Genomic DNA, 22,050 nt, shown 5'->3' with positions numbered 1-22,050 from the left:
TGAGATATTTTATGAATAACAGTAAATTTACAATCATTAAATAAAGATTCAAACTGTTAGTTTCACAAATCTTGGATAATAATTAGTAAATAAATTTAACCAACTATAAAACTATTGAAATAAAATAAATAATATAACACAAATTAGACAGATATACAGTCACATTTTTTAGTTTCACAAATAATGTTAATAACTTAGCAGTATAAAATTACACAAGTAGAACAATATCCTTAAACAGTAAAAAATTAATACCATAAGCTTTTCAATTCATACAAATGTTTTTTTCATGTAATTTAAAGAATAAGGAATGCCGAATAATTACCAATTAAATTAATAAAAATCACAGTACCTTCTCAATAGGTAAACTTCGTCCGGAAACTCCTTCAGCTCCTGATGCGAATCTCTCGTGACGCGTGGCGATTCGTTAATCGTGTGCCACTTATTGGCGGACAGGCTTCCGATGCCGTCTTTGTACAAAGTGTTACTTCCAAACTGATATCGCCGATCAGCCAATCTGTCTGTCATACTAGAATTCACTGCCGAGCCCATTGACCAGCTTTTGTTCGCTGGTTTGCTCAACGGAGTGTGATACGACGTGTTAGACTGATTTAGTGAATATCTAGGACGAGCCTTGTCTCGCGACGATGGCGATACCGGTATGTGAGTATAAGATTTTGACGAACTATAATTTTTACAAACATATTATATACTGTATCAACAATAATATAAATTATTGATCAAATTACCGCAATTCAGTGGGGAAGGCGTTGGGAACGTTTAAGTGCATGTTGGCCGCCAACATATTACCGGTGTGCCATTTTCTTGCTAAGTATTTGAGACGATTTATAGCTCTGATTGTAAATACGACAGCCCTAAATAATCAAGTATTATGTGTTATAATAATTTTCATATATATATAAAGGCACAAATTTCCGCATACAAACCTGAATTTTTTCTTTCCTCTTAATTTGACTGGCAAAGCAATGTCGAGGTTTTTCTCTTCGATCTCCTCGTACGATTTTACAGTCTTTGCCAAATAGACTTTTTGAAACACGAGTTGTTTGCGATAACTATGAAGTCTCATGTAACGGCTGTATAAGAATGTAACCTGCATAAAAAAATCAGTTTACAGTAGCATACAAAAAAAAACAAAATTAAAAATATATCAATAATCCGCGGTTGTATTTTATAGCTCATTTAAGGGAATCGCACAAATACAAGTATGGGCTGATCGACATGAGAGACATCAACGGATCGTCCTGTGAGCAGCACGAGAACGACAATTACAGTTACTCCACCAGCTCTTAGCCTGTGTCTGTGCGAGTCTCCTTGAGTCTGCCTGTGTCGCTGCAGTTTGCCTCGATGTGACCAAGTGTTATTTTTATATTGATCGTTTGAGACAGCTCTGGCGAGTCACAGATATGGATGTTTACGAAATGCCCCCATCTACCCCAATTAATGTCCCTGCTAGGGTACTTCAAAACAGTGAAAGATCGATCACAGTACATGTACAGCGATAAAGCTCAAAGAGTTAATAGAAAACATAGTCCAGATGGCTACTTCAGGGATTGCTAACCAGGGAGTTTGAAGAACAATAATAATATACGCAGAGTAGAACATATTGTCTAGTGCAAATTTTTTCATACAATGGATGGTTAACATCTTGTGACAGTGATCCGTGCAATATTTCCAATTGTTGATGTTTTTCTTTTATGGTAACGAGATCCCTCTCCCATTGTGTAATGTGTGGCCAACTTTCTAAATTGGTTAATAATTATGCAGTGTCGGAAATCTCTCTTTTGGTTATTCAAGTGGATGTTATGGTGACCTCTAAATTGTAACTAATGGCGCAGGTGGTTGAAAACCCTCACAAATACTTCAATAAACATTTAAAGAGTTTGAAAAAATATAATTATAATATATCTTTGGTTATATGCATACGAAAAATGATGATTACGTAGAATTTTGTTTTTAGAACAAAATATTTAATTGTGTCAATCAATGAAAAATTTTGTCAATTCAAGAAATGCAGTAGCGACACATTAAGTTTTCATAATTGGCAAGACAATGGACAGCTAATATAAGTTATTCAGTAGAGTTCTCAAATTAAAATGACGACAAGATGAACAGACAAATAAATTAATGAAGAACAAAATTACCTGCTTATCGGCATCAGACGGTAAGTTGATCATGGAAGCGCTGTGCTTCAATTCGCCAAATTTTCCCTGATTCTCCAGCTCTTTGACCCTCGACTGAAGTTCACGTCTCTCGTGTGTTAATTCGTTCACAGTTTCTGATTGTTGAACGTTCTCGGCAATGTGCCTCTTCAGCAACATTTGCATCTCCTGCAATGCATATCAATAAATCGCAAATTGATACATTAAATAAATTCTTAATTTAACGTAAAACAAACCTTCAGATGATGCACCGTTACAGAATCACTCTCGATGCCAATCTTCCCCGTGTTTCTTCCATTCGCGTACATCAGCTGAGCGTTCTTCTCCTTCTCCGTTTCTAAGCTGTGCTTTAAATACGCGACTTCTGTTAAAAGCTCATCCTTTTGCTGCTCCAAACCGTTCTATACAGATAAATCATAAACTGATAACAGATTCAACACAAATAGATGATTTTTGTAAGTACAACTAACCAGAACTTTTTGTGATCCATATTTGCCAGGGGAAGAGTAGGAACTTTGCATTGACAGCAACTTCTTTTCCAACTCCAAATTCTCGTTAATTTGATAGTGCAACTTCTCTCGCAAGCTGACTACCTCGTTGTGCAAGTCCTCTTTAAATTTCATCAATTCGTTCATTTCTTCCTTTAACGTAAGAGTCTGCTCCTTGCTGGCGTCAATCTCCTTTTGAAACCACAACTTTTCGCGATCGAGTACATTTTGAAGATCGATCATCCGACTCTTGACTCTGTCATATTTAGTCTTCTGTAGCATTACTTCGCTCTTTAACAATTCTGTGATCTCAACTTGATCTTCTAACTGAGATGAGACATTCTTAAATTCATCATCGTTAGCCAATTCTTCCAGTGAAACGTCAGCATCTGACTGGGCCTTTTCAGATTGCTTTTTGATTAGATTAACTTTTTTAACCAACTGATCAGAGTTTTTCTTCTCCTTCTCGAGCATAATCTTCAACTCCTCTTCAGAATCGAGAGCCTCTTCTAAACGACTTTTCAACAATTGTATAACGCTAGAATCTTGAGACTGTAACATATGACAAATATTAATAAACACCAATTTTTCAATCAATACCAATACATAAGATCACATACTTGAAGATTACTCGACATTTTCTTTTCCGAATCTAGAAGAAGCTGCAATCTAGCAGACGTATCCTTTTCAGATTCACTCTTCTCCTCTAAAGCTTGCAAATCAGTAATAAGCGAGTCTTTCACCTCATTTAATTGTATAATCAAGTTATCTTGCTCGTTAAGACTATTTTCAAGACTAAAGACATGCTGTTTTAGTCTACCGTTCTCCATTGATAGTTCATGAAGTCTATTTTCACGATCAGATTCTGATATAGCATCTCTTTGATATCTACAATAAAATATGTATTAATAGCAATTTATAAGTGTAAAGCGATTCAAAATAAATACAAACCTATCGATGGCGTTCCTTAAAGACTCAACCTCGTTTTCCAAAGTAGCGCATTCTTGAGATTTACGCATCAGTTTATCGTGTAATTCTTCCAAATTGCTTTCTTCATGAAGTTTTTCCAAAACGCTCTTGAGATGCAACTCCAGCTGCTCTCTTTCAAAAGCAATTTCTTTCAATAGGTTGTCTTTTTCAGTGATATGCATATTTAACTCTTCATTATGCGTCTTCAGATCTACAATTTCAAGTTTTGCTCTCTCTAAATCAAAGACTTTTATGTTCAGATCTTTCTCTTTTGAACTCAACTCTGACTTCAACTTAGATATGTGCTGTCTTATATTTCCCACGTCGATTTTATCCTTCCTCTGAGCATTTTCGACCGACGGAGGCGATCTAGGACTCGTCAATTCGCCAAGCAGAATTTTAAACTCGTCCAATTTGATGATCTCTTCAAAGTCTTTGTTGCTATCGAGCGTTTGCTGATTTCGCTCTTCAGTCAACGCCGCTTCTCTCTGCGATACGTTCAACAAGTCACTCTCCAGCTTACGCAAACTATCCTTCAATTTCTCGATCTCATTTTGCAAATTTAAATTCGTTTCCTTTAAATCTCTCACTTTATTATCATCAGATTGCAAATTCGCATTCAACTGAGATAACATATCCAATTCTTCACATTTATTTTCCAATTCCGAGCTCAATTTATTGACGATATCATTTTTATCATGTAATTCTCTTTCGATACTTTCAAATTTATCTAAATTTGCATTGAGGCTATCGATCTGCTGATTCTTCTCCGATATTAACTGCTCTAATCTATTCACTTCTTCTATTTTATTTTTTAGTTGCAAATCTAACCCTCTGCCTTCAATTAAACTATACTTATTTTTTAGTTCGGATAAAGATCGTTCAATATCATGTTTCTCTTTTGCTAAATCCATGATCAATTTCTCCCGTCTTACTATATCTTCTTTTAATATTTGCAATTCGTTCGCTTTTTCATTAACCTCGCTCATTGTCTCTTCTACTCTTCGTTTCAAAACACATTCACTATCGTTAAATTTCTCCAATTGATTATTATAATACAGTTTATCATCTTGCATCGTTTTAATACTATTCTGTAGCAAATTTTTCAATTCTTTCATTTCATCCTGTACAATCGGAAATTCGGCTAAATGTTCTTCCGCTCTAATTAAAGCCATCTGCTTAGATTCAACCTCGTTTTGCATATTCATGATGTGATTCTTCAATTCAATTATAACATTAGTGAAATCATTTTCATCACAATTAATCTCTAAACCGGTTTCTTCCAATGATTTCCTTACAGAATTAATATCGATGCTGCACTGTATAATCCTACAATCTGAAGAATTCGCGACTGAAAAATTAATTCGTTTCGGTTCAACACTCACGTCTTTGTCGTCCGTCGCATACTTATTGGGAAACATTGAGCAATTATCGCTTATGTTATCAGCCGTCGAGTGTTTGTCGCTCTTCAACGACATTCCAAAAGCAGTAGTCTCATTTTTACTTCTCTTATATTCATTTGCTTCATCGACAGGACTATGAAGTTCTTCATTCGGCATCATGGCGCAGGAATCGTGAAGAGTTGAAGCAGCGATCGGAACAATGTCAGTATGAACTGGAGCTTTGGTATTATTTAAATTATTCGCGCCGTTCAACGACACGTTCAACTCCCCGGATAGACAGTTTTGGACTTCCATATCGGCTCTCCTCAAGACGTCGGGCTCGTCGAACTCGGATATTGAAAGTATATCGCTCAAAGTCCTTGCAGACAACTTTGCTTGATCGCCATCGTTGTCGCTATTCGATAGATGCTTTATTAATTCATCTGCGTCGATTTTAAGACCTAAAATGATAATGATTTAGATTGCTATTTTTCTGAGTCTTATATAATACAATATACTCACTCAATATATTGTCGATATGTTGCTCTTTATCCGCCAGTTGCTTTCTCAATAGTTCAATATCGGCGTTTTTATCTGCTACGACAGATTCGAAGAACTCGGGTAATTGATCGTGATGCACTCGGCTCGTTTCCAATGCTTCTTGAAGTTCTCTATTTCTCGACTGTTGCTCTCTCAACTCTCGTTTCAATCTCTGTATCACATCTTTGTTTGTGCCTGTGCACGCACTCAACTCATGCTCTTGATCGCCGAGCCGCTTCTTTGTGCTCTCGACCAGCGCCTTCAATCTAGCCACTTGCTTGTCTCTGCTGTCCAGGGCTTCTCTCAAAAGCTGTGATTCAGAGAGCGCTTCGTCCAGCTGCAATCGGATGTCTTCGGTCGTTTGGTGAGTCATAGCTTCGGCGGTGTGACGCGTCTGATCCAACCTCGACTGCAACGACGATATTCTCAAGCTCTGTTCCGACATCCTCTCTTGGAGAATATCTCGTTCCGTTCTGAGCTCCTGAAGATTTAACACAAAAATATTACGAGATCCAATTGAGGTACAACACAGAAAATAAATGACTAAACCTTTAAAAAGCTTTCAGAAACTGGTGGCATTTTTTGATTAAATTAACTTAGAGGCATATTTATAGGAAAGAAAAACAAACTTTTGAGTGCAAAAGATGATTTGGTTGCAAAATAAGCAACACTTAAAAACACTAAACAGCATCCGAGCCAAGTCAATTGAACAATGTGGGCAGACTCACTACGTCGTTGTATTAATTGACAGACAACAGTCAGCAACAGGATGTTCAACGATATATTTAAATAAATATCATTGTAGAAGTGTTTTGGTACAGATACATATATAATCTGGTTTATATTGATTCCGTATGTTTTTTATAAAAGGTTAAATTTTAAATTATGCTTTAAAAACTACTTATTATACTAAAATATAATACTAAATAAATTACACTAGAATAACATTTTTTTTATATTTTTTGAAAAAATTCATATTTATGTCTATTTTAGTAATATTGCATTTGTATTAATATTTATTGCGATTATTATAAGTATATTTTAAACACAAATACAACCATACAATTTTAATGTTAGTAATACTTAAAAGTATGGTTTTGTTAAAAACAATATTGAGCAAATATTTGGTAGTGCATTTTTGACAAAAAAATAAAATAAAAATAAAACTTTAAGAAGCTTAAAATCAACGCATTATTAACACATTACAATCCGTAAGTTTAGCGAAATTTTAAATGTTTTGAAAAAGTGTGACTTTTACAAAAATAATTATTAATATATATATTTATTAACATCTCTCGATAAAATTTTAAATATTCTTTACATTTGCACGATATTTTTACAAGCCAAAGTTGCATTATTTGTAACCCTCGAAACAGCATGAACGAACATAGCGAAAAATTTCCTTAACACGCGAAAACGCGTGAACGGACCATAATGTGTTATTTATCTATAATTTAATTCAAAATATTTTGTTTAAATATATATATTGTAAATCTTCCATTGAAAAATGACGTAAGGTTAGGAAAATCTAGGAAAACCTAATATGTAATTATCGAATAGAATTATAATTATACAAAAATCACTAATTCCGATCTCCCAGACATAATAAAAATTAGAATTCATATGGGATTAGAATTGTTTTTTTTTTGAGAATGAATTATCTAATTTTTATGCCATTTAGAATATGCTTTAAAACAATTATTAAAAAGGTTTTAATGATTCAGAAAATTAAAATATTGCGCCATCAGTTCACGTGTATGACGCAAATAATTTGGGTAGGTTTAATTCTAAAAAAATCCATCCCCATTTAGAAATTATGACAACTATTTGAAACAATATAAATAAGATTAAATTGATGTGTAAAATAACTTAATGCTTAATTAAAAATTAAAAATTAAACAAAATTTTTTATTATTAGGAATAGCATGATCATCCTGTATAAGACACCACATGTGTTTTATACAGAGGAAAGGCATCGTATACCACGAATCTTAAACTTTTATCAAGATCACATTAATATTATTTATATAATATTTAATGAATAAATTTTGAACATGCGTATATAACCTTAACGAAAGCTTTAACGCGTAGATCGACACTATGTTTAAAAATATCAAATGCGTTCTTGTGATTATTTCGGAATCGACCTAGAGTTCTAAACTTGGCCAACTGACAAAAGGGCCACTCTAATATTTGACGTTATTCATAGAAGTTTGAGGCGCAGCGTATCGTAAAACAATGACCAAATTACACGGTTCGTGGATCGTGACCCAGATTGTCGCACATATGTACATACCTGAGCGACGTCTTTGAGTTGAACGAGCTGCATTTCCAAGTCTGATATTCGCTTTAAAGCAGCGTCTTCGGCCTTCAAGTGCCTGTGTAACCCGTCTCCCAGCTTGGACACTTCCAAGAGCGGCAACCGAAGGAGGAGCTTATTCGGAGACATTGGCATGACAAACTGCGACGTATCCGAATCATCCTATCAATCAAAACAGTATAAATTATCACAATAATATTATATTAAGCAATTAAATGATGTTATTATATACGTATTCATTTCTTTTCTTCAGATCTTTGATAGAGACATCCTCGCTCGGTGAAGAACAGCTCTGAGAACAAACAGCTTCGTGGACATTCTCCAAAACTGACGTATGTTCAGCTAGTGTTTCAACCAAGACACGTAACTGCACCCTCATCTGTTCGACCAATTTCTTTTCAGTCTCCAACTCAATAGCTATGCTACTTGCTTGCCTCTCACCGGCTGCTATCGCCTCACCGGCAATCTGCTCCGAAAGCTCTTCTTTCATCTTCTCCAGTTCTTTCAATAATTCATTAACTCGCATCTCTTGCTCTTCCGTCAACTGCTTATAGCTATTCAGTTCCTCTAACAATTTGTTCTCTTTCAAAGTCTTCGACTCTAATTGACCTTCTAGATTGCCGATAATGTCTCGAAGCATCGTCATCTTTTCAACGTTGGCTTTCAGATCAGATTCAACGCTGTTTCGCTGATCTTCCAACGTCGTTATCAACGTTGACATCTCTCTCATCTGTACTTCAAGCTGTTCAACCTATTGTAAAAATCAATATTTTAATATCTCATTTACGTTACATAAAACATGCATCAATAGATAAAAGATATAAAAATATTAATGTCAAAGCCAATATTTACATAAATAGTATTAACTAATACTACGGATTAGTATAAAAGAATAGCGATAAAATCGTTCACTGTAGAATAACTCACATCCGTTTTGTCAACATCAACATCGGCAATCGGCAAAGTGTACTGATAAAACAAGATATATGTAATAAAGCGCAATTCCAGCCCGGCAACCATAAAATAAAGAAATATGACAAAAATACTATAAATACATAATAAAGATTGTATGCAGTAATATATAATATATATAATACATGCTAAAACACTATACAATGGCAAAGAAATTATGATACTTCAAATGTGAGCTGATCTACACAATTAAAAATGAGGTGAAGATTGCGAGCAGTTATTGACCATATCGATGGTCACATCGAACCATTTAAATAAAAGGTTTGTAATGACTTTATTTCAATGATTATATTTTAGCTATAATATTAACATTTAAAGTATCAAGTGATTTTTTGACCATCTGTATATTATAAAAAATATCTGATATACAGTAATATGTAAAAAAAAAACACATCATTTCTCGAAATCATTATAATATATCTGTAATCTTTTTACTCATTTGGGGGTAAGTTTATATTGTTTTTTAACATAGACATACCCCTAAATGAGTAATATTATTTTTGAGTGGTTATCTAGCTCAGCGGTCGCCAATCTTTCGGACTTGACGGATCACTAAACCTAAAAAATCGAACCCCGCGAACCACAACCATGGTATTTTTCATAAAAATAACATTTTAAATATAAAATGGTACTTGTTTTACCGTGAGGGAGGTTTAGTGCTCGCCCACTTATTTCCACTACATCCAATTATGACGATCTGGAGGTATAATTAAATTAGCTTGTTTTTATACTGGACTTTATGACCGATACGTTAGTTTAGATTAGTTATTTGGAATAAGCGTGAGATCTGGCAACTTTATTAATAATTGCATTGCTAATACGCAGTTTATTTTGTCGAAAAAAAAAAGTTGAATTACAATATAATAAAACATTTTAATAAACAAATTTCAAGTACATGCAAATCACTCCACGGACCACCACAATTTTTTCACGGACCACCGGTTGGCAAACGTTGATCTAGCTAATTGACTGTAAGCTTTCGTAGTAAAAGTAATTATAAAAAAATGAATGCCAAATCGTCCACAGTTTAGTTTGAGTAAAAATGCGATATTATTGTATATTCCATAATATATTGGCAAAACAAATTTCAGTCTGTCGATTATAATTAATCATCAGTTCAGACATTATTAAAAAATCAAAATGGGTACAATAAATAAGATTCAAGATAAAAATAACTACCCATGGTGAAGATCAAGTGATACTACGAATGTGCTTATTTATATAATAAGCATAGAATTAACATGGTGGATATTACCAGTGAGTATTTGTGAAATATTTCATAAATATACTTGGAGAAAACTGTGTATACAGTGGTATACCTGCCAAAAAAACGTTATTGGCGGAGGAAATGCGTCAAATTAGCTAATCGACAAGAGTGACAATCTGTGATGAGAGTAAAATAAATTTATACGTATCATGAGGTGCATTACGTTCATTGTCAAGGTTTCAAATGATACAGAGTAAAATGTCTCTAGACAAATATATCAAATAATCTGGAGGTGCTTTTTATATTCCATAAGGGAAGGTATCCACTTCATCGACGGAACAGTAATTTGTCCTGAATTTTTTAATCTCTTCGAAGGAAAAGCACACGTTCATGGATTATTCGGTACCATATCATCAGACAAAAATAGCAAATAATGTTTTTTATCATTTTGATCAAAGCAGTGAAAATGAGATTAAAAAAATAAATACTTCATTAAAATATTTTAGAACATAATGAGAAATGTGGAGACGTTTTATTTTATTTTTATGTATAATACTTCAATAAACAATTAAAGAATCTGAAAAAATATATATTTATAAAATATATATCTTTAGTTATATACAAAATATTATGATTTCAAAGGTGATGCATTTTTTTTCACGCTACTGTATATATATTTTAACCTTACAAATTAGATATGTATATTAACAATAACAAAATTCCTATAAAATACTTTTGAGCTACAGTAACATTGCTACTTCCACCAAATAAACATACTACTATAATAATAATAATAATATATTTCAATGATACTACTAAATAAAATATTAAACAAACCTCTTTACAAATCCTTGTATAATGTTGAGTCTTAGAAGTAAGTTTCGAATTTTCATCTTTAAATCTTTCGAGTTCCTTCTGAAACTCGTCTCTTTCTTGCTCTCTTTCAGCGGCTTGTTCTTCAAGGAATTGTCTAGTTGATCGAAGCTGCTTATTGGCTGCTTCAAGCTATTTAAAAATATGAACGAAAACAATAATATTTCATGTCGTGAAAATATTTCATAAGCAAAAAGATATAATGCAATATACGTATAAACATGCCTAACGTGCTCTGTATAATATATAATACAAATATATAATTAAATGAAACAATGTGCCACATAATAATAATGATAACATTCTATGTATATAAAATAACTTCAATAATATTAAAAATATAAAAACATTCGTCTAAAATATATTTTATATACTTAATAAATCGAATACCACATTGAGATTTTTTTAGCTAATAAATAAACAAGGACAGATATATAAACATTGAGATGCACTGAAGTATAAGCATTCGATAGAACAGATATCGATGCTAAAATCGGCCACTTTTACCTTCTCGCAACATATCGAATGAAGTATCAACGATGGACGCGAATCCGATGTCTATGGTAAAAGATAAATTTCTTATATGAGATTCTTTCCATTTTTTCTTTATAAATATATAGAATTCATACTTGATAAAGTATAAAAAAAAATTATTTTAACATAAATAGTATAAAACTATTATACAAAAGAGAATTATACAGTTTTTATTGTTTATTCAAGCCATATTTATGGTCATATCATAAGTAAAGCACATAAACAACTTAAATATGGCAAAAAATAGAAACAAAAAAATCATCACATGTGCTGTGGTGTGAGCCGGTGCATTATAATTGTAAAGCAGCTGTTATTGTTTTAGATGCTTCAATTTTATTTTTATGTAATAAATCATTTGATGATAACTGCGTGCCACTCTTACAGTTAAAATTGTCATACATTTTGATTAAGATTCATAGAAAGTAAATTTAACTTCCTAAAGCTACTCAATTTTCAATGATTTTTAGTTGTTTAAATTTTGATTTAATACTCTATGAGTATAACACCATCAAAATAAACATTTTTTTAATTAGCTCAGTGAAACTTAGAAATAAAATACTCACTTGCATCTGAAGATCTTCCTTTTCTTTGGTGGTAGACTCGAGTTCATTGGTCAATCTGCGTACTGTTTCATGATTGGAAGGAGTCTTCTTATCGATTGATCCGTCCATGGTGTGAGATCTGGCACTGTCGGGCGTGCTTCCATCGCATCCTAATAACGGAGGCGGCGACGTTATACCTAACCGAGGATGCGGAGGCAGTGACATCGGAGTACGAGGATGAGTTCCGATACCATATCTGTAAAATACAAATAAACATTAGCATGCTTCTTTAAGCATTTATTTCATATGAATATTACCCTTCGGATATGACTTCTCTATTCTCTAGCTCAGCTATTTTATCAACGGCAATCTGAAGCTGCTCCCTGAGCTCCAATTCTTGATGTCTGCTATGAACCAACGTCTCTTCCAACTCCTTAAAATTATTTTTTAATATAATACATAACCCATTTGATGTTTTTAATTCAGCTTTAATGCACAAACCTTTCTAGCCATCTCGCATTGTTCGTGCACGTCTCGTAATGTCTTGAGATCATTCTCGGGCTCAATAGTTGGCTCCTCGTCGCCGCAAACTTCGATTAGTCTTTCGTCTGAACAAAAACATTGTCATGTAGCAAAATATTATAAAACCATAAATACAAATTAATCCCTACCCTTATAACAAATCGAAGGCATTCTTATAAAATAAAGCGTCAAGTGAGTGTAACAACTATATTAACACTGACGAGTATTGTTGTAAATAATTCAAAAGACACTAATTATCTTACCGCCTGCTAATATGCTGAGTCTCTTAGGTATACGGGGCGCAGTCATCGCAACCAGCTGCTGCGCTTCGATCCTCAGCTGACGCAGACACGTATCTAGGTGATCTTTAAAGCTCGCGCTGATATCGTGTGTGTGCTCCAGCGAAGAGAACGAGCATTCCGGATCGATGTACGTCATAATATCGGTGACGTCGGGAGCGAAATGCACTTTACAGATACGAGACAGAGTGCTTGAGTTCGGATCAACATCTTCGATAGATGTATCAAGGGTTGCATTCAATAATTTAGTCGGTGATCTATTACAACTGAAACAATTTATCATTATTTTTTTAAATAATAAGGAAATAAATAAGAGACGTTCTTCTTACCTCAATATTATAGTGTTTTCGAATGTATCATTAGCATTAACTTTTTCGAGCAAATCGCCGACGACTAAGTTATTCAATTCGTCCTCGCACAGATTGAAATAGTTCATCAGGTATTTCAAGCTCTTCCTCAACTCAATCATTTTGTGCTTCATCCCATCCCTTGAAAATAAAAGACATGTTTATTAATCAGAAGAGGTTGCACATACGTTTCAATGAAGTTAAATTGTAATCTATTAAATAGATCAAGCTTCCACTCGCTTATAAAGATTTATATTATTAGCCATTAAGTGATGGAAACATCCTCATGGAAGCATACGCATATGCTACAAATCAAATCATTAAAAAGAGCATCATTGAAATCCGTCGTAAATCGTTCTAATAAAAATATCAATATGTTTTATTACTAATGCACTTTATCTCAATTTTATATTTACACATGCAGGATATCTTTAAATAATAAGTATAAAGTTCATAGAAAACAAAGAGAATAATTGTGTACATTAAGAATCAGAACTTTGGTCGAACGTATGTTTATTTTTTACAACATTGTAAACATAGACATACTTGAATCGATTGATATGCACACAAACATATGTTATACAAAGAATATAACGTAATAACCAAAAAATAATTATTGGTTACATTATATGATTTTTGAGTATTTACAAAAAAAAATTAATTTCAGCACAAAATGATCTATTTTAAAAAATCATAAATGAATAATTAAATACTTAATGACTCAAATAGTTCTTAACTCTGATTTTTCAATACAACTCTTATCATTCTATGATTCAGTCGGAAATAACATATTGTCAGCTCAATTCACATATCCTATCTTTTGAAAAGTAAATACTATTATTAAAAAGTATTTTTATTAGTTTTTGAGTAAAAACTATTTTGATGATATATTTTCATTACTTACTTTAAGTTTTACTATCTATAATATAAACATTTTTATTTAAAATTAATATTATAATTTATACTTGTATATTTTCAATGTAAATAAAGACTTTTACCACAAAGATAAGATAGCTCGATTAATATATTATTAAATGACAAATTCCACGATTTCATTACTTCAGAAATAACATACGTATACAACTATGTTAAAAAATTAATTAAATATAAAAAGTAAATTAATGTTACTAGAAAAGAGTCTGTACAAAAATTTGAAGTAATTCATTTAGATGTTAAAAGAGAAAATGATAAGAGCTAAACAATGATATACATATAGTTGTTTGTTATTACATAAAATAAATTCCAACAAAAATCGTTGTTGGCATTATGATGCTCTAAAAAGTAATTTGATCTGTGAACTTGAACACACAGCAAAAATATAAAATTTATTGTAAATCATAATCAATACTAAGTACTTTGTAGATATACAAAAATATTGAAAAACGATGAACACTTATGGGAATTAATTTTCACTTATTATAATTAAAGCACAATAGATTACCTTTCCTTGACGACATCATCGAGATGTCTGTTTTTATCAAACGCTTCGTAGCGCTTAAGTCTCCACTCATTTTCTTTGGACGTAAGCTGCCTTGTATTCTCCTCCCTCAATGTCGCCAACTACAAAAAAATATGATCAATGATCTGTATCATGCAACTAAAAAAACATACAAAGAAAAACACAGTACCACAAACATATTTTTTTTCACAACCATGTAGATGTTTTAATAAAATCAATTCGTTACAAAAGTCATTATTTTAAATCACTTGATTACAAACACTCATCATTTAACCATAAAAATCATCGCGATAAAAATAATATCACATCGCTATAAATAATATGAACCACATGAACAGTTTTTCTAAACGCACGCGTTATATTATTATTAAACACCCAGTAGCTTCAATTAAATCAACGTTATTTTTAAACACAAATGAATGAGCGTCAAAACATTAGACAGCGGCACAACCGACTTCAAGCAGAAGCAAATCAAACGTTACTGAACTTGGGAGATCAGCAGTATATGTAGAAAGGCGTGTGGTTCCTGACAGGGCTTTCCAAACACGCACTTTCTTTAATTAATTTATTTATTTAACGACTACATAGACTTTATACAGAAATAAATATTAGATAATACAAAAAATGAATTTATAATATATACCCCTAGAAAGTGTGGAATAAAAATTATAATACAATCTAGTGTTGTTAAAAATATCGATAAAAACATATTTATAATTTAAATCTCAACATGTACGACTTTTTGTTAATTTATGAAGTTTTAAAGACGACAATAATGTTCACATATTACAAAAGTTTCAGTGATATAAATATTATTAAATATAAACCAAAGAAATTATATTATAATTGACTTCTTAAAAAAACACTATTTTAAATGTATGAATATAAATAAATGGTTTGCAAGTTTTACATCATTAATAAAATAATTCTATAATTAGCCCTTTTTAGTATTAAGATTTAATTTGTTACATAAGTAAACATATTTAGATTCTGTTGGATATATAATACAAGCAATCATCTAGCAAAAATTAAAACTTCACCAATAAAAATAGTTACTATATCGTTTCTAAATATAAAACATAGAGTGGGGCCAAGATGAGTTCATTGTGGTACTCAACTGGAACAGTTTAGTATTAAAAATATAATAATATAAGAATCATTGATATTTTGAGCAAAAGCTTTTTCCATAAAACAACTTTCATTTATAATTCCCTTTTTATACTTTTTAATAAATAAAAATTGTTGTTAAAATTGCTGAAGTCAGGGTAAACCAAATCTATTTGTTTTCTAAAAGCATTAGGTATGAAATTTATCTAATGTGAATCAACGACATTTGTAAGTTGAACCAATTTCTCGTTATTGTTTTTTAAATGGAAAACAATAGAACTATAAAAAAAATTCTATAAATATGTTCAAAAAATAAACCGGAGTAATGATGAGTGAATTGAACGTATGTATATCTAACTAACTCACAATCTGTTTCTAAATTATGAATAATGATGAAATGGATAGCTCTCGAACTGACTGTGTTAACGCAAATAGAGTATAGAGTAGTAATTATCAATATGATTTTTAACTCACTTTTTAAATATAAAAATTAAAAAACTGTTTTTCCACATTCATAAACAATATCTACTGTTCAAAGTTTTATTAAAAATAATGTAAAAAAATATGATTTAAAAACACTTCATGAATTTTAACTTAAATAATTTTAATATGTGTACGAAACGTAATAAAAATATTAGTGGCCTAAATAGCGATACAGCTTAGCATGCATATTTTTCACAACAAAAAATCAATGATGTGCAATACAAAGTGTAAAATTAGTGTATTCGTTTTTTTTTTAAATATAAAAAAATCTTTTTATTATTTTTTATAATAATAAATTACAAAAAAATAAATTATTTTATTTGCAGATTTTTACCAATGCCAGCATATTATTTATAAAAACCAGGGCTGTGGAGTCGTTAAAAAAAAACACGACTCCGACTCCGACTCCAATTCCGATATTTACCAACAACACGACTCCACTCCGACTCCGACTCCGACTTCGACTCCGACTCAAAAAAGTTTAATTTTATCAGGTATTTTTGGTGTTTTTCTACAAGTTTAATATTCATACGCTTTACACATTCATTATTACGCAATTAAAAATTGATAAATTTCATAATTTAAAAAATGCTCGGAGTCGCTCATTTTTCACGACTCCGACTCCGACTCCAACTCCGGCCAAAACACCACGACTCCACGACTCCAACTCCGACTCCGACTCCGACTCCACAGCCCTGATAAAAACACTAAAAATTTTCGCTGTGCGACTAAATTAACTGCGATTTTTTTTTGAAAAAAAAATAGTCATTTTTTTCGATATCTAAGAGCGCGTGAAACATGTTATCATCTGTCCTGCTCTTTATATATTCTCCTCTTATTAATGTACAATATTTTATATAAATATAAGGTGAGATAAAAAAAAGGTCAGTTTTTGGCTGAAACATAGTTTGGGTTTAACAACAAATCATTGACGACGCATTTTGTCACGCTCAATGATTTTTTATTTTAAAAATGACGGAACAAAGAATTTTGTATTAAAAATGGAATCAATTAGTACGAATATTGGAGAGGATGCCTACGAATGGTAAAAACGACTACAAACATTGTGCTTAGTATTTACCGAATTAAGATTAGGGAGATTGCTGAATAAATTGGTATTTCGTACGATTCATGTGAAGCAATTTTTTGTCAAATTTATTTTAAAAATGTGTAATTTTCAATAAATATCGCTGATGACTCGCTTATGACGCTTCAATTATGGGTATATGGTTACATTAAAATGGGTATGTGACATCGAAAATAACCTTTAATTTCGCTCTGTAAACGAAAGGCAAAAAAAGCGCGTCAAGTTTGACCGAATGTCAAGGTTCTTCTTATTGTTTTCTTCCATTATAACGGTATAATCCGCAATGAATTCTTATCACTGTTTCGTAATGCACAATCAATGGATTGTGCATTACGAAACTCATAAACCTGGTCAAACAATAACAGAAAATTTTAATCAGCTGGATCGTTTTTGATCGTGCACTTGTCAACAGAACTTGAATAGTTTTATATCAAGGAACTTGGCTCGAAGATTTTATCTCATCTAATACTCCTTTCGACTAGCATTATTTCGAACGATGCAAATTTGATGTGAAAATAAGCTATCGGAATATTTTTCATCAAAGCCCTCCAACAGTTTATGCTGATAGAAGTTATATCTTTAGAATAAACTTATATTTTGAATCATTAAAATAAAAATGGGTATATTAAATATTATTATTTTTAAGCGTCATAAAATAAATAAATATCATACAATATTAGTACACGATTCATGCAGTACAAATAAATGCTATGAAACTAGTCACCAGTAAAGTGATAACGCACAATTTGTTTTCAAACAGTTATCCTAAATCACGTATGTACTAAATTTAGCACAAGGACAAATAAACTACTCGCGTTTGAATAAAAAATGTTTAAATGCCCAACTATATTCAATGAATAGTATTGAAAAGTTAATTTAGAATAAGCAATTAAATTAAGCAAAATTGGAAACCCCTGCCGTCAATGAAGGGAGTTTACAGTGGCGTCGTTATTAAGCTTCCCGCATGTGCTCACACATGTACAACTAACATATAATATTGAAGAACACATGCATATAAAGGTATGATTACTACCGTCTATAATATATTGAAAAGATCCAGATTAGCAAATAATGGATAGAATCACCATTGAGGAGAAAATATACAGAACTCTGTTCTTATCTGAGACGTGGTTGACCCGCAAGAACCCAGAGAAGCGATAAAGTAAACATGATAATGGAAACAAAGCGAGAATAATACACAATTAATTGACATAATGATTGGCGTCATTATTTATATTAATAAAAATATCGTTATTTATTATTAACGAAGAAAATAAACGCACCGCTTCTTTTTTATTATAAACACAACGACGGAAGATCATGATTCCTTATGGTAGAGCACCGACGAGCGATTGATGGTGTTTATTTATGTATTTCGACTAAGCCATAACATTACCATTTACCATAAAAGGGTTACAACATTGGCAGTATTTCACAAACTGATGTTTATCTTACTATAATCTAATCGATACTATGACATTGCTGTGTATAATGTAAACATTGAAATGCGATAAAGAATATTGTTAAAGGAAGGGCAATAACATCAACAGTGGTGGTGTAATAAAACAAGAAGAAAGTCAGAGTTGAGCGGTGGTAATCTGAAGTCTCCATTTACAAAGGATAAGAAAGCGATTGAAGTGATTGTGAGACAAAAGCCAACTTTGTGCTTTAGTTTCTGACTTGTATACTGTTATTTAGCGATAAAAGATCCCTTGTTATTTGGTTGAATATTTTAGAAAATTTTAAAATAATTGGATATACATACTTTAAATGCAAAGAACATGCAGTATAACCACATGTAATAAAAAGTAATTGTACTACAGTATTGTCAAGTTAAATTAAAAACTTATTGGGAATCGAATTATGTGTCTTGAAATTGTCTTTCGTTATATTTTTAAGATCCAGAATAAAATATTTACATTAAGCTACTTAGAATATCTTGATTACAAACACTAATTGAGAAATTAAGAGGGGCCGCCAAATTCATTTTAACCCTTTGTAGTCCAAAGTTGTTTTAATAAGTGTTGCCCAAAGTCCAAGCCATTTTGAATGAATATATATTTAATTAAAAATAATCGATATTTTTGTATATGCGCGACGTGTTAACATAAAAGGAATACATTTTCTTTATCTCAGGTAAATCTAAAGGTACCTAGCAGTTCCCAGTAACTCTTGTTATGTAATAGAGGAATGACCGCGTCCTTTTTTATTATAGGGATGGCTGGTGAAGTGAAAACATAACCAGGTATTGCATACACAAAATTCTTTCTATTTATACATTTTTACCTCCATTCAGATTTTTACCCAAATATTCAACGGAACATGCTTCACTCAATAGTGTCCCAATTATCAATCACTCAAGTCCCAGTTATATTTAAATAAAAAACGTATTTATAATATTTACATAAACAGTTATAACTCAAATGTGAATAATGTTACTTTTAGCATGAGTAGAAATAAACAAGTATACGAGAGATAAATAATTCGAAAATAAATATAATATTATTGCGATATTGTAAAATTAATATTATATGTGCAATAATTAAAATAAAATAATATAAATAAATCACGTTCCAATCACTAAAATATCACAATAGTCAATCATACATACATGTTTTTTTAAATATGTTCCATTTTGAACAAACAAATTTACAATTATCTACATACTCCTTACTCATAAGGTTCTTTCGGATAATAGTAACTGACAAAAAATAATGAGTAATATTTTTATTGGAATAAATTGGCGAGTGGTGCTCTGGCCCCTGGTATAAAAATTTAAGAGGCATCCAAAAGCGAAATCAAAGACGATGTTGTACTAGATTTATTGTTCCAAAAGAAGACAGATTTGGCACCCGAATTTTCGGATTTTTTTTATAATTAATAAGTGTTTTAATTAAAATATTTAATATATCGAAACAATAGTTGCCGGGGTATTCGAATGCTTTGGTTTTGCTAATCAATAAACATGGTGAATTATGCGGTACTCTGATTATTTTTTCTGGTAATTAATTAAAATAATAATACTAATGTCATGACCGGTATTGACATTATTAATATCCCAATGTTTATTTTCTTTGTGTCTTTATGTAATTAGAAAATTTCGAGTTCCATTATTATTAATTACATCCCGTCACCATATGCCAGCCATACTACGCACATTCATCAATCCCTTACTTACCTCAAAGTTTTTTTTATACAATATTTTGCCCTGAAATGGTCCCGACCTATATAAAGTAGGTCAGTTATTTCCAATATTTTTTAAACACAGATTTATTTGTATGCGATCCACGGTGTATTGATAAATTCATTACAAAAATCGCCATGTTATGATTTATTGTACATGACACATTAAAAGATTGATGTCCTTCACATTTACTAAAAATTGTAGCGGCTTTTGACTTTTTCAAACAAAACGCAGAGCAATGGAACTCCAACTATACCTTGCCGAAAGCAATTAAATAACGAAATAATGCACAGTCCGTCTAAGATATGAACGCTCATCGTCACAGTATTGGTGAGAAAATATAATAGGGTGACCATGTGAAATTACAAGTGCAATTAATTTTTACTTTTTTAATTTAATTTGTTGAGGAAAGTGTAAAATATCACTTTCTTACTTATTTTGTTTATTTATATACATATTTAACTCAAAAACATGATAGCAGTTATGGAATCACTCTCCAGGTTGAATATTTGTTTAATATAATATTTTTAAAAATACCAATAGAATATCACAGGAATTGTTTTATTGATTATAAAATTACGCAACATGACAATAATTTATAATAAAAATATAACACATTATAATTTTTAATTCAATTTCCAACATATGGTCACCCTACCCTTAAAACAGCCCTGTTTTAGTATTAGTAACGCTCTCCTATCGGTGTAAACAAATTCGCAGAAAACTGTATATGTATGCATGCATGCGTACACGCGTACAACGATGATTAGCGCTAACATCTTGGATGGAATATATACTCGTTAGAACCGCACCCAAAAAAATGGTTAACCAAATATTGTCTCCGAGCGATCAGGTAACAAACACCGTTGCTGAACTTACACAATCATAAAGTAAAGGCATCGTTAAAATCAACTAGAAATTCTAATAAGATATATGTAAGATTAAAACAAACTTTTCGATCTTATATAAGCCAGAACGATGCCATAGAACTTTACTTTAATTCGGCATTTAACTGATAACTTCTCCACTTGTAATACCAACGAAGTAGTAACTTCGAGAATTTAGTCCGAAACAAATCAAGCGGGGTCAATGCCGAGACGACCATTTAATGCCCGAGAAAAGCAGCCAATTTCATTTCCACAATCAGTTATTATTCAGTCAAAAAATCATCTGGTATCTCCAAGAGTTGAACTCGATCTTCGAGTACGGAGTATTTTTTTTTAAATCATGATTAAGTTAAAATTCAGAATTTATATAAAAAAACATATTTACCCAACTCTTAGCGATCCTTTCCTTTTCACATAACCAAAAAAATAAATAACTATTTACGGATTCTTTTAATCTAAAGCAAATCGCACTTGGTGTATGTTAAACTTGCCAATTTTAATTTAGGACTTCTTTCACGTATACAAAATAAAATGGAAAAAATCTAAATCCGATTCGTTTCTAAATAAACTGCATCTGCGTTTTAGATGACAGGAATTTCGAACGAGAAGCTTTCATCCAATTAAGAGACAGCATAAATAATCAACAGTCAAAATCGTAAATCAATCTCTAA

The 22,050-nt window shown here is 31.6% G+C and overlaps 1 protein-coding gene across 11 annotated transcripts in view; it reads right to left on the bottom strand.

Moving 5' to 3' along the window:
* The window catches only part of Plp (Pericentrin-like protein), a 35,743-nt gene that overhangs the window by 815 nt on the left and 12,878 nt on the right, over positions 1-22,050 (bottom strand). For 4 of the 11 annotated variants that reach the window (XM_088198836.1, XM_088198839.1, XM_088198842.1 and 1 more), the window contains 19 exons: positions 14,614-14,732; positions 13,155-13,313; positions 12,790-13,091; positions 12,506-12,612; positions 12,322-12,437; positions 12,026-12,260; positions 10,893-11,060; positions 8,804-8,845; positions 8,109-8,627; positions 7,853-8,038; positions 5,539-6,037; positions 3,617-5,477; positions 3,286-3,553; positions 2,648-3,217; positions 2,414-2,578; positions 2,160-2,345; positions 945-1,108; positions 747-872; positions 350-682 (listed from right to left, as the gene is read on the bottom strand). In XM_088198836.1, coding sequence (XP_088054962.1) covers positions 350-682; positions 747-872; positions 945-1,108; positions 2,160-2,345; positions 2,414-2,578; positions 2,648-3,217; positions 3,286-3,553; positions 3,617-5,477; positions 5,539-6,037; positions 7,853-8,038; positions 8,109-8,627; positions 8,804-8,845; positions 10,893-11,060; positions 12,026-12,260; positions 12,322-12,437; positions 12,506-12,612; positions 12,790-13,091; positions 13,155-13,313; positions 14,614-14,732 — 6,125 coding nt within the window. Of the gene's footprint in view, positions 1-349; positions 683-746; positions 873-944; positions 1,109-2,159; positions 2,346-2,413; positions 2,579-2,647; positions 3,218-3,285; positions 3,554-3,616; positions 5,478-5,538; positions 6,038-6,105; positions 6,298-7,852; positions 8,039-8,108; positions 8,628-8,803; positions 8,846-10,892; positions 11,061-12,025; positions 12,261-12,321; positions 12,438-12,505; positions 12,613-12,789; positions 13,092-13,154; positions 13,314-14,613; positions 14,733-14,800; positions 15,143-22,050 lie in introns of those variants that run through there. The other 7 variants (XM_088198837.1, XM_088198841.1, XM_088198840.1 and 4 more) reach the window with 4 other exon arrangements.

The sequence above is a fragment of the Plectrocnemia conspersa genome, unplaced genomic scaffold (genome assembly GCF_051122295.1).
Source record: "Plectrocnemia conspersa isolate PC_06_02 unplaced genomic scaffold, ASM5112229v1 ptg000011l, whole genome shotgun sequence".
In the NCBI taxonomy this organism is placed as follows: domain Eukaryota; kingdom Metazoa; phylum Arthropoda; class Insecta; order Trichoptera; family Polycentropodidae; genus Plectrocnemia; species Plectrocnemia conspersa.
This window is presented reverse-complemented; position numbering and strand designations above follow the sequence as displayed.